The 13,208-nt window shown below is 45.9% G+C and overlaps 1 protein-coding gene across 7 annotated transcripts in view; it reads right to left on the bottom strand.

The window, feature by feature from the left end:
- The window catches only part of SEPTIN11 (septin 11), a 137,296-nt gene extending 128,545 nt beyond the window's left edge, over nucleotides 1–8,751 (bottom strand). For 5 of the 7 annotated variants that reach the window (XM_077275643.1, XM_077275659.1, XM_077275677.1 and 2 more), the window contains exon 1: nucleotides 8,588–8,751. In XM_077275643.1, coding sequence (XP_077131758.1) covers nucleotides 8,588–8,614 — 27 coding nt within the window. In that variant the 5' untranslated portion in view covers nucleotides 8,615–8,751. The remainder of the gene's footprint in view (nucleotides 1–8,587) is intronic. The other 2 variants (XM_077275668.1, XM_077275687.1) reach the window with 2 other exon arrangements.
- Nucleotides 8,752–13,208: the final 4,457 nt, after the last annotated feature.

Consider the following 13,208-nt stretch of genomic DNA (forward strand, 5'->3'; position numbering starts at 1 on the left):
TACTCACCCAGGGGCGGTCCCGGTCCGGTCCAATGGGTGTCGCAGTCCGGTCCGGCGCCTCCCATCTTCATCAGATGACGTCCTCTTCTGGTCTTCACGCTGCGGCTCCGGCGAAGGCGTACTTTGTCTGTTCTATTAAGGGCAGAACAAAGTACTGTAGTGCGCAGGCTCCGTGCCTCTCTGACCTCTCCCAGCGCCTGCGCACTGCAGTACTTTGCTCTGCCCTCAACAGGGCAGACAAAGTACGCCTGCGCCGGAGCCGCAGCTTGAAGACCAGAAGAGGGCATCATCCTATGAAGATGGGAGGCCCGGGACCGGACTGCGACGCCCATCAGATCGGACCGCCAAGGTGAGTATAATGTAACTTCTTTTTCTCATCTTTTAGGATACATCGGGGGCTTATCTACAGCATTACAGAATGCTGTAGATAAGCCCCTGATGCCGGTGGGCTTAGCTCACCCTCGATTTTGGGGGTGACAGGTTCCCTTTAACAACACTAGGAAGTGCAGAGTTGAGCTGTGCTTATTGCCATCTGCTGATAGATCAGCAAAATGAAACTGCAATTGCCACTGTATTGATGCATATGGCAGAAGATAGTCCTCTGCCATATGTATCAACAGAACAGCATTTGCAGTTTTGCATCACTGATATGTCAGTAGGAGGCAACAAACACAGCCTAGCTCTGCACTGCCAAGTAATTACAAGCTCTTGTGGAAGAGTTCAGGAAAGTTGAGCTCTGCTAGAAACCAGCTAACAAAGATGTAAAACCACAAAGACACGTACACTGATGTAGATAGCAGAAATAAATTCAGTCACGCAGGGTACTCTACAGGTGCACAAGGTTTATTCTAATGGTAGGATACAGGAGTACAGTCAGAGGTGGAAGCAGAGGATCAACCTGGAGCACATGATCGATCTGGAGCACTGGACTTCACCTGGACATTTCCAATGGAAACTGGAGGGTAAATAGAGCCTAGAGGGTCATCTTTTTGGAGGTCTGATATGTGCAAAATGGGACAGATTTAAAAATGAGTTGTTTTGACACAAATTAATAAATATAAATTAATTTAAGACTAGATTGTGATTTTGGGAAAAACCTTTTAAGAGTGTTGTCTCATAAATAAAATGTATCACCTTTCTGCAGGATATATTTCAAGTTTAAATGAGGGCGTAAGAAAATCCTGCATACATGTAGTAGCTGGGAAAATGTACAGAATTAGAAACAAATTAGTGGAAATATCACCCCATATGACATATGATGCTGAACATTCCCACATTAAAGTGACAAGCAATTTCTCAAAGTGAAATTTACCAATAACAGCTGTGCATTATTAGAGTGTGGGAAAGTGCCTCAGAGAGCGAGAGACGCCAGATAACCCTTATATGTTATTTCAACTCCTGTACAGACAAGTATCCACAACAGACAAATGAGGAAATGCATATATACCCAGCCATAGTACAAATATTTAATAAAAATACAAGATATGCAGAAAAACTGTTTCATCGTTTTAGAGGAAAACTAATCCTGAAGTTCAACTCAACTGTATCTTCTATAGTACTCATATACCAGGTTTGGAAGTTGCTATGGTCAAATTCTTCAAACAATATGGGTTGAAATGCCATAACGTTGGGGTGACTCCATAGTCTGGTGCTAACTAGTGATGAGCGAGTATACTCGGTACTCGAGGTTTCTCGAGCATGCTCAGGGGCCCTCCGAGTATTTGTAAGTACTTGGAGATTTAGTTTTCTGTGCCGCAGCTGAATGATTTACAGTAATTAGCCAGCATACGTACATGTAGGGGTTGCCTGGTTGCTAGGGAATCCCCACATGTAATCAAGCTGAGAGATGTAAATCATTCAGCTGCGGCAAGAAAAACTAAATCTCCGAGTACTTACAAATACTCGGAGGACCCCCGAGCATGCTCGGGAAATCTCGAGTACCGAGTATACTCGCTCATCACTAGTGCTAACGTGAGGTGTGAGTGATCAATGTAGTTACAACTTATCCATGTCTTACGTGTATTGTTCTCTGTTATCAACTATTTGGGGTTGGCAAGAGACTCACATATGTGTTCTTCAGTGGGCTGACTGTCATCAAATACAGGAAAAAAAAGAATCTACCTTGATCACTAAAAACCCTCCTACACATTAGACTAACATTGGACAAACACGCCGCTATTAGCCGACAGTCTAATTTGTATGGTGACCTCCTGATTCTTTCCAAACAGATAATTTCTGGGGAGAGAAAGATCCGGTATGTCGGATTTCCAACATCAGTTATTTTGTTCTCTGCAAGATGAGCCACGGGAGTGCTTGGCAAAGCCAACTTTTCCTGTGTATCGGGGACGCAACCATGGCTGTTGGCCAAGCAATCTACAATACAATTGTTTGGTAGGCCACTATGTATTGTACATGGAAGGCTTAAAGGGAAAATGACACTGTGCAAAATGTTATTTACATGCAGATACGGGGTTAATCTGCAGGTAGTGTTAGGGTAAGTTCACCAAGGCGGTTTTGCTGCGGTTTTTTTCTGCAGCAAAACCTGATCATCTTGACAGGAAAGAAGCTGCGCCAAAAGCGCAGGTTTAGGTGCATTTTTGGTGCTTTTTTTTCTCTTTGTGCATGCCAATAAAGTTGAGTGCACACAGAGAAGAAAAACAACTTCCTGTAGATAGAATGAATAGATAGATTGATAGAATAGATAGAATTAATGGATAGATTGATAGAATAGATACATTACCTGTGGTAACCTCTTCCCTGGCATTTTCCCACGGTGCAGAGGTTACCTCAGGTCAGGCAGTGAGGGAGCGCAGGCTCAGTGACGTCACCACTAGTTACTGAGCCTGCGCCCGCTGCGTCTCATTCATTCCCCAGTAGTTTACAGCCAGGAGCAGTCGCATTAGTAGCGCTCCCGGGTGTAAGCTTTATCTCCCCCAGATACTGCGTGGGACACTCGTTATATTGGACTGCGATGGATCAGGGAGTATACTGTTGGTTTATTATTTAATTTTTATTACAGAAGATCGATGGCTTTGCTTGGAATGGCAGAATAATAAAAAGATTGCAAAACTGTGTGGTGTTTTATTTCATTAAAATACTTTTTTCTGCATGTGTGTTTATTTAACCCTTTAATTGCTATAGGATTAGTAATGGAGAGGTGTCTTATTGACGCCCTCCATTACTAAGCCGGCTTAATTTCACCTTACAATAGCAAGGTGACATTAACTCCTTATTACCCCACTTGCCACCACTACAGGGCAACTGGGAAGAGCCAGGCAAAGTGCCAGAATATATAATGCACCTTTTCTGGGCAGCTGTGGGCTGCTATTTTTAGGCTGGGGGGGCTATATCAATGGCCCCTTACCAGCCTGAGAATACCAGCCCCCAGCTGTGAGCTTTAGCAAGGCTGGTTGTCAAAAATGGGGGGGACCCCGTGCCGTTTTTTAAAATTATTTATTTAAATAATTTTAAAAAAAGCGTGAGGACCTCTCTATATGATATCTAGCCTTGCTGAAGCTGACAGCTGGGGGTTGCAGCCCCAGCTGTGAGTTTTGTATGGCTGGTTATCAAAATTAGGGGGGAACCCATGCCTTTTTTTTTTTAATTATTTATTTATAGCGCAGGAGTGGCAGATGAAAACTCCGATCCGCCGCTCTTGCTCTCACTGTAATTAGCGGCTGTAGGTGTCAGATGATGGGAGCTGTAGTCTCATCAGCTGACACCAGTGATCGGAAGTGAAATTTACTGACAGCATGGGAGCCGCGGCCCTCTGACCGTCGGGGATGATTTCCCCACCGATCAGAAGCGGTGTTTGCTGCGCTATCATGCATATGACAGCGTGTCAAACACTATATTGTCGGACCCCCTATTCAAGCGAATGGGGATCGGGTCCGCTCTGCTGGATGACAGGCTGCATGGATGCATTATACAGCCTGCTATCTAGATGTGGCAGAGCAGAGTGTGACGTCACATCCTTGACTTTTCTGCAGCAAATACGCTGCAAGAAAAGTCAACCTGCGTATTTGCAGCGTTTTTTTACCATCCATTCAAGTCAATGGGTGGAAAACGCTGAAAAAACGCTGGAAAAACGCTGAAAGAAGTGACATGTTCTATGTCCAAAAAACACAGCAAAGCACAAAATACTTATCACACAAAAAACAATGTGTGTGCATGAGATTTCTGAAATCTCATAGGCTTTGCTGGTACTGTAAAAAGCAGCTGAAAATTAGCGCAAAAAAACGCTGCAAAAACGCCCTGTGTGAACTTACCCTTACAATGCTGTCTTACCTAAGATGCAGCTACCTGGAGAGAATTTACTTATTTCCCGGGAGCCACCTACCTTCACTCAAGGGGGTGTGCACACAGTCAACGCTCACAGCAATACTCATACCGTGAGTGCAGCTGAAAAATAACAGGCACTTTAATTGAAAGCTCTCTGTGCACATATGTGCTGCAGAGCGGGCTGTCAATCAAAATGTTGAGGCGTGCTTATAGCTGCACTCACAGTACAGTGAGCAGTGCTCTGATCGGTGACTGTAGCTACTCCAAGCAGAGCCCCATGAGTGAAATTGGGTTGCTCCAGTAGGAAATATCCTAATTTTTGGGAAACAATAAACAGGGCCACGGGGTGAATTGTAATTTTTTCTGAGATAACAGGCTCCCATTAAAGAGAACCTGTCAGCAGGATTGTGCACATAAAGGTACCTTCACATGAAACGACTTTACAACGAGAACGACAACGATCCGTGACGTTGCAGCGTCCTGGATAGCGATATCGTTGTGTTTGACACGCAGCAGCGATCAGGATCCTGCTGTGATATCGCTGGTCGTTGAATAAAGTTCAGAACTTTATTTGGTCGTCAGACCGGCGTGTATCGTCGTGTTTGACACCAAAAGCAACGATACCAGCGATGTTTTACGCTGGTAACCAGGGTAAATATCGGGTTACAAAGCGCAGGGCCGCGCTTAGTAACCCGATGTTTACCCTGGTTACCAGCGTAAAAGTAAAAAAAACAAACAGTACATACTCACCTGCGCGTCCCCTGCCGTCCGCTTCCTGCTCTGACTGAGCGCCGGCCCTAAAGTGAAAGTAAAAGCACAGCGGTGACGTCACCGCTCTGCTGTTAGGGCCGGCGCTCACATAGTACAGGAAGCGGACGCCGGGGGACGCACAGGTGAGCATGTACTGTTTGTTATTTTTACTTTTACGCTGGTAACCAGGGTAAACATCAGGTTACTAAGCACAGCCCTACGCTTAGCAACCCGATGTTTACCCTGGTTACCCGGGGACCTTGGCATCGTTGGTCGCTGGAGAGCAGTCTGTGTGACAGCTCTCCAGCGACCAAACAGCGACGCTGCAGCGATCGGCATCGTTGTCGCTATCGCTGCAGCGTCGCTTCGTGTGAAGGTACCTTAACCTACAGTGTCAGGTCGGCGCCGTTATACTGATTACAATGATACCTGGGTGATGAAATCCGTCTTGTGGTTGTTGGTTAATCTTTATTTTCAGTTAATGAGATTCTCGTACTTCAGGGTGAGCCTGTTTGGGGGGTCTTTATGTGGTGCTTTGCTTAGATATTCATCTGTATTGGCTTATGGCAGGTCAATGATCCCTCAGTGACCTGCCCCCTATTTTAGATACTGAATATAAAATGGTTTGTAAAAAAAAAAATCACATTCATCAAGCAGGCAACGGCACCTGCGATGTAGCATGATACAGGTGATAATATGCACATTATATTTAGGCATAGTTTTGTTTAAGATTTTTTTATTTTTTTAACAAAATGGCGTTGGCAGCTTTCCGATAGATGCTACTGTGGAGGCGCCACCGCCATTTTGGCAGACAAAAAAAAAAAGCTTCATCCAGATGGCGCCAGCGCAGTAGTATCTATTGGAAAGCGACAGATGCTACTGTGCAGGCGCCACCAGCCCATTTTGATTGAAAAAAAACAAAACATTTCTTAAAATTATATGTCTAAGGCCGGTTTCACACGTCAGTGGCTCCGGTACGTGAGGTGACAGTTTCCTCACGTACCGGAGCCACTGACACACGTAGACCCATTAAAATCAATGCATCTGTGCAGATGTCATTGATTTTTTGCGGACCGTGTCTCCGTGTGCCAAACACTGAGACATGTCAGTGTTCGTGGGAGCGCACGTATTACACGGACCCATTAAAGTCAATGGGTCCGTGTAAAACACGGACCACACACGGACCTTCTCCGTGTGCAGTCCGTGTGGCGTGCAGGAGACAGCGCTACAGTAAGCGCTGTCCCCCCCACATGGTGCTGAAGCCGCCATTCATATCTTCTCTGCAGCAGCGTTTGCTGCATAGAAGATATGAATAATAGTGTTTAAAAGAAAGATCTATGTGTCCGCCGCCCTCCCACCCCCTGTGCGCCCCCCCACTGTTCTGAAAATACTCACCCGCCTCCCTCGCAGTGTTCTGTGCTGGCCGCCCCTTCTACTGTATGCGGTCACATGGGGCCGCCGATTAGAGTCATGAATAGGTGGCTCCACCTCCCATAGGGGTGGAGCCGCCTATTCATGACTGTAAATGAGCGGCCCCACGTGACCGCATACAGTAGAAGGCGCGGTCAGACCAGGAAGCAGCGACAGCCAACGAGGGAAGCGGGTGAGTATTTTCAGAACAGCGGGGGGGCGCACAGGGGGTGGGGGGGCGCACAGGGGGTGGGAGGGCGGGGGACACATAGATCTTTATTTTAAACACTATTATTCATATTTTCTCTGCAGCAAACGCTGCTGCACAGAAGATATGAATCGCGGCTTCAGCACGATGCAGTGTACCACACGCGTGGGTACCACACGCTCCGTGTGGTACCCACTTGGCACACGGGCGGCACACGTGTGCCGCACGTATGGCCTACGTGAGCTCACGGGCACACGGACACGGATAACTCCGGTACCGATTTTTTCCGGTACCGGAATTATCTGGACGTGTGGGACAGCCCTAAATAAGATATAAATATGCATATTATCCCCCGTATCATGCCACAGCGCAGGTGCCTGCCTGATGAATGTGATTTTTTTTTTTCAAACCATATTATGTTCAGTATGTAAAATAGGGATCAGTGACCTGTCAGAATCCATCAGTATGAATACCTAATCAGAGCACCACATGAAGACCCCCTACAGGCCACCCCAGAGCACGAGAATATTAACTCAAAACTGAAAATAAAGATTAAACAACAACCACAAGACGGAGTTCATCACCAGGTATCATTGTAATCAGTATAACGGCCCCGACCTGACACTGTCTGTAGGTCACTCAGGACAATCGTACTGACGGGTTCCCTTTAAGTCATACACCTACTAAAGGATATACTTTGTACATAAACATTTTGATATAACCAAGAAAGTCTAAAAAGTAAGGCCCAGTGACAACTTTCTGGGCATGTTGGGTTCTCAGTTTGGTGATTTTCCTGTCCTGATCCAATAACATTTGAAAATCAATTATTCTAACTGTTCTTCCAGCCTCCTCTCTTCTGAGTAAGAACTGGAGTGACAGCTAGAAAAACCCTTTATCATTCTGTAAAATTGAAGGAGAATTCTATTTGCTCCCATTTACACGCTCTGCCCACACAGCAGAGATAGCCAGGCTGCACTCAGGGAGGAAATGATAACTGTTTGTCCAAGGGCTGGATGAGGGGGGAAGCTGAGCGGGATGGGGTGAGGCCTCTCCATCCGGCCATTGCAGCCAACAAAGAGATGCCTTCACATCTTATATTGTAACCTCTAACACCTCCTCTGGCGGGCTACCACATGCCAAATCACAAGCGCCCCTCGTAGCCTTGGCTTATCATCTTACTGGGACTTCTGGCAAACTCCAAGGCTTGGACCAGAGAAGAGGAGAAAGGACCGCACCCTTTTATTACAAGTACGAACATCTTCTTTTGTGAACTTGGAAAGGAGCGAGGCACAGAATTGGGACTTTTGCACATGGCATGGCCTCTGCAGTCATTGTTGTGTCTTATTTGTAAATAATCAAACATTGTAAAAGCAAAACATCCTGCAGCTGTCAGCAGCACACAAGTATACACTAAAGAAGGCACCCATCACGTCACTGCAGGCAGGTTAGGACAAGGGGTGACCTATGCCATTTTATCAGTGCGTTCCCCAGTACTAGGCGGTATTCTGACTGCTAGCTCTTGGGCTCACATGCCTTTAATAGGGCTCACATGCCTTTAATAGGGCTCACATGCCTTTAATAGGGCTAACAGCCTGGCACATTTTCCTGGCCCACATTACCCAGGCTGATACACACTGTGTATGTAAACCAGGCAGGATGCTGGCACAGCTTCATGACACATGAGCCAGGCTGAAAACACTTGGTGCTGTGTGCACGGGCACCTAGGAGAGGAGCGTGTGTGCCCTCCTCACCGGCATGGCTCCTTAGATAACTCACTCCCACGCCTCTGCTCATCCTCTGCTCTCCATGGCAGGAGGAATCCACCACACAAAGGAGCCCTGGGCTCAGCACTGGTCGTCACTGATGGAGACACACGAGGGCTGCTTGGATGATAATGCTGCACAGGGAGACATGCCATGCTAATCAGCGCCCACTTACTGTCTGCCTGCCCACTGCCACGGCCATGCTGCTGTCCTGCGGGTGCTGGAGGAGGAGAATGGAGGAAGGAAGGGAGAGAGCATGCGATCCTGCCAGATGCTGCACACAGCCTCACTGACTGCTGCTCATCCAGCGCTGGAGGAACATGGCCACCACAGGGGAGGAGGGTCCTCGCAACTCAGGAAAGGGGGGAGGGGAGTCCGCACACACAGGAAAATGCTGAGCGGCCGAGAGCGGCTAGCCGTGCACCTCAGCTCCGGGGCTACAGGACTGGACAGGGATATGTAAGCCCCGGGCGCCTCAGTCCCTCAGAGTGACGAGAAGTTTCCTATAGCGCTGTCTTGTACGGTGCACCCCCCTCTGTGCACAATGGAGGGTCCTGTGAATACTTGTGACTGAGGGGATGTGCGGGATAGTGTGTTTAGTGCACTGGGGTGTCCGTTCGGGAACATTATGGACGTCGTCTGTCTGGTGTCAGCCACAGCTCAATGAGGCATAGAGTTCCGCAGCGACTTTGTTACATCTAATAATTGGCCGTGTGGTGGGCGACGTAACCGACTGACCATGTCGTAAATGTCACCAAGTGTCTGTGTCAATAAATGTCGCAACTTGGGACCATGTCATAAATGTTGTCAAGTAACCGTGTCATAAATGTCGCCAAGTGACCGTGTCATAAATGTCGCCAAGTGACCGTGTCATAAATGTCACCAAGTGACCGTGTCATAAATGTCGCCAAGTAACCGTGTCATAAATGTCGCCAAGTAACCGTGTCATAAATGTCACCAAGTGACCGTGTCATAAATGTCGCCAAGTGACCATGTCATAAATGTCACCAAGTGACCGTGTCATAAATGTCACCAAGTGACCGTGTCATAAATGTCGCCAAGTAACCGTGTCATAAATGTCACCAAGTGACCGTGTCATAAATGTCACCAAGTGACCGTGTCATAAATGTCGCCAAGTAACCGTGTCATAAATGTCACCAAGTGACCGTGTCATAAATGTCACCAAGTGACCGTGTCATAAATGTCACCAAGTGACCGTGTCATAAATGTCGCCAAGTGACCGTGTCATAAATGTCGCCAAGTGACCGTGTCATAAATGTCACCAAGTGACCGTGTCATAAATGTCGCCAAGTAACCGTGTCATAAATGTCGCCAAGTGACCGTGTCATAAATGTCGCCAAGTAACCGTGTCATAAATGTCACCAAGTGACCGTGTCATAAATGTCACCAAGTGACCGTGTCATAAATGTCGCCAAGTAACCGTGTCATAAATGTCACCAAGTGACCGTGTCATAAATGTCACCAAGTGACCGTGTCATAAATGTCACCAAGTGACCGTGTCATAAATGTCGCCAAGTGACCGTGTCATAAATGTCGCCAAGTGACCGTGTCATAAATGTCGTCAAGTGACCATGTCATAAATGTCGCCAAGTGACCGTGTCATAAATGTCACCAAGTGTCTGTGTCATAAATGTCACCAAGTGACCGTGTCATAAATGTCGCCAAGTGACCGTGTCATAAATGTCGTCAAGTAACCATGTCATAAATGTCGCCAAGTGACCGTGTCATAAATGTCACCAAGTGTCTGTGTCATAAATGTCACCAAGTGACTGTGTCATAAATGTCACCAAGTGACTGTGTCATTAATGTCACCAAGTGACTGTGTCATTAATGTCGCCAAATGACAGTGTTATAAATGTCACCAAGTGACCGTGTCATAAATGTCACCAAGTGACCGTGTCATAAATGTCACCAAGTGACCGTGTCATAAATGTCGCCAAGTAACCGTGTCATAAATGTCACCAAGTGACCGTGTCATAAATGTCACCAAGTGACCGTGTCATAAATGTCACCAAGTGACCGTGTCATAAATGTCACCCAAGTGTCTGTGTCATAAATGTCACCAAGTGACCGTGTCATAAATGTCGCCAAGTGACCGTGTCATAAATGTCGCCAAGTGACCGTGTCATAAATGTCACCAAGTGTCTGTGTCATAAATGTCACCAAGTGACTGTGTCATAAATGTCACCAAGTGACTGTGTCATTAATGTCGCCAAATGACAGTGTTATAAATGTCACCAAGTGACCGTGTCATAAATGTCACCAAGTGACCGTGTCATAAATGTCACCAAGTGACCGTGTCATAAATGTCGCCAAGTAACCGTGTCATAAATGTCACCAAGTGACCGTGTCATAAATGTCGCCAAGTGACCGTGTCATAAATGTCACTAAGTGACCGTGTCATAAATGTCGCCAAGTAACCGTGTCATAAATGTCACCAAGTGACCGTGTCATAAATGTCACCAAGTGACCGTGTCATAAATGTCACCAAGTGACCGTGTCATAAATGTCGCCAAGTAACCGTGTCATAAATGTCACCAAGTGACCGTGTCATAAATGTCACCAAGTGACCGTGTCATAAATGTCACCAAGTGACCGTGTCATAAATGTCGTCAAGTAACCATGTCATAAATGTCGCCAAGTGACCGTGTCATAAATGTCACCAAGTGTCTGTGTCATAAATGTCACCAAGTGACCGTGTCATAAATGTCGCCAAGTGACCGTGTCATAAATGTCGTCAAGTAACCATGTCATAAATGTCGCCAAGTGACCGTGTCATAAATGTCACCAAGTGTCTGTGTCATAAATGTCACCAAGTGACTGTGTCATAAATGTCACCAAGTGACTGTGTCATTAATGTCACCAAGTGACTGTGTCATTAATGTCGCCAAATGACAGTGTTATAAATGTCACCAAGTGACCGTGTCATAAATGTCACCAAGTGACCGTGTCATAAATGTCGCCAAGTAACCGTGTCATAAATGTCACCAAGTGACGTGTCATAAATGTCACCAAGTGACCGTGTCATAAATGTCACCAAGTGACCGTGTCATAAATGTCACCCAAGTGTCTGTGTCATAAATGTCACCAAGTGACTGTGTCATAAATGTCGCCAAGTGACCGTGTCATAAATGTCGTCAAGTAACCATGTCATAAATGTCGCCAAGTGACCGTGTCATAAATGTCACCAAGTGTCTGTGTCATAAATGTCACCAAGTGACTGTGTCATAAATGTCACCAAGTGACTGTGTCATTAATGTCGCCAAATGACAGTGTTATAAATGTCACCAAGTGACCGTGTCATAAATGTCACCAAGTGACCGTGTCATAAATGTCACCAAGTGACCGTGTCATAAATGTCGCCAAGTAACCGTGTCATAAATGTCACCAAGTGACCGTGTCATAAATGTCACCAAGTGACCGTGTCATAAATGTCACCAAGTGACCGTGTCATAAATGTCGCCAAGTAACCGTGTCATAAATGTCACCAAGTGACCGTGTCATAAATGTCACCAAGTGACCGTGTCATAAATGTCACCAAGTGACCGTGTCATAAATGTCACCCAAGTGTCTGTGTCATAAATGTCACCAAGTGACTGTGTCATAAATGTCGCCAAGTGACCGTGTCATAAATGTCGCCAAGTAACCATGTCATAAATGTCGCCAAGTGACCGTGTCATAAATGTCACCAAGTGACCGTGTCATAAATGTCACCCAAGTGTCTGTGTCATTAATGTCGCCAAATGACAGTGTTATAAATGTCACCAAGTGACCGTGTCATAAATGTCACCAAGTGACCGTGTCATAAATGTCACCAAGTGTCTGTGTCATAAATGTCACCAAGTGACCGTGTTGTAAATGTCACCAATATTCAAAGGTAAACGTGTGCACAACTACAAAGTGGTGCGAGGTAGGTTCCCAAACCGTGACAATATGTAAAGAAGAAGAACCTCGCACTCAACTTATGTTCATATGGAACAAGTGTTTTTATTCAATCCCAGACAGAACAATTTTCAGTCTATCTCCACATGGGTATTAACCCCCATTTATCTGGTGATTCCCTTACTGGTCAAACTAACACTTTTTCATCCCACAAATTCTGGAGTATGCAACTTATGAAGGTCTATGTCTGAGACCGAAACGTTTTGACGTACCACTGTCTGGGATTGAATAAAAACACTTGTTCCATATGAACATAAGTTGAGTGGAAGGTTCTTCTTCTTTACATAAATGTCTCCAAGGGACCGTGTCATAAATGTCGCCAAGTGACCGTGTCATAAATGTCACCAAGTGACCATGTCATAAATGTTGCCAAGTTGTGTCATAAATGTCACCAAGCGACCATGTCATAAATGTCACCAAGTGTCCATGTCATAAATGTTGCCAAGTCGTGTCATAAATGTCACCAATTGACTGTGTCATAAATGTCGCCAAATGACCGTGTCATAAATGTCACCAAGTAACATGTCATAAATGTCACCAAGCGACCGTGTCATAACTGTTGCCAAGTGACCGTGTCATAAATGTCACCAAGTAACCGTGTCATAAATGTCACCAAGCGACCGTGTCATAAATGTCACCAAGCGACCATGTCATAAATGTCACCAAGCAACCGTGTCATAAATGTCAGCAAGCGACCATGTCATAAATGTTGCCAAGTAACCGTGTCATAAATGTCACCAAGCGACCGTGTCATAAATGTCGCCAAGTGACCGTGTCATAAATGTCACCAAGTGACTGTGTCATAAATGTTACCAAGTAACCGTGTCATAAAT

This window comes from Ranitomeya variabilis, chromosome 1 (genome assembly GCF_051348905.1).
Source record: "Ranitomeya variabilis isolate aRanVar5 chromosome 1, aRanVar5.hap1, whole genome shotgun sequence".
Classification (NCBI taxonomy): domain Eukaryota; kingdom Metazoa; phylum Chordata; class Amphibia; order Anura; family Dendrobatidae; genus Ranitomeya; species Ranitomeya variabilis.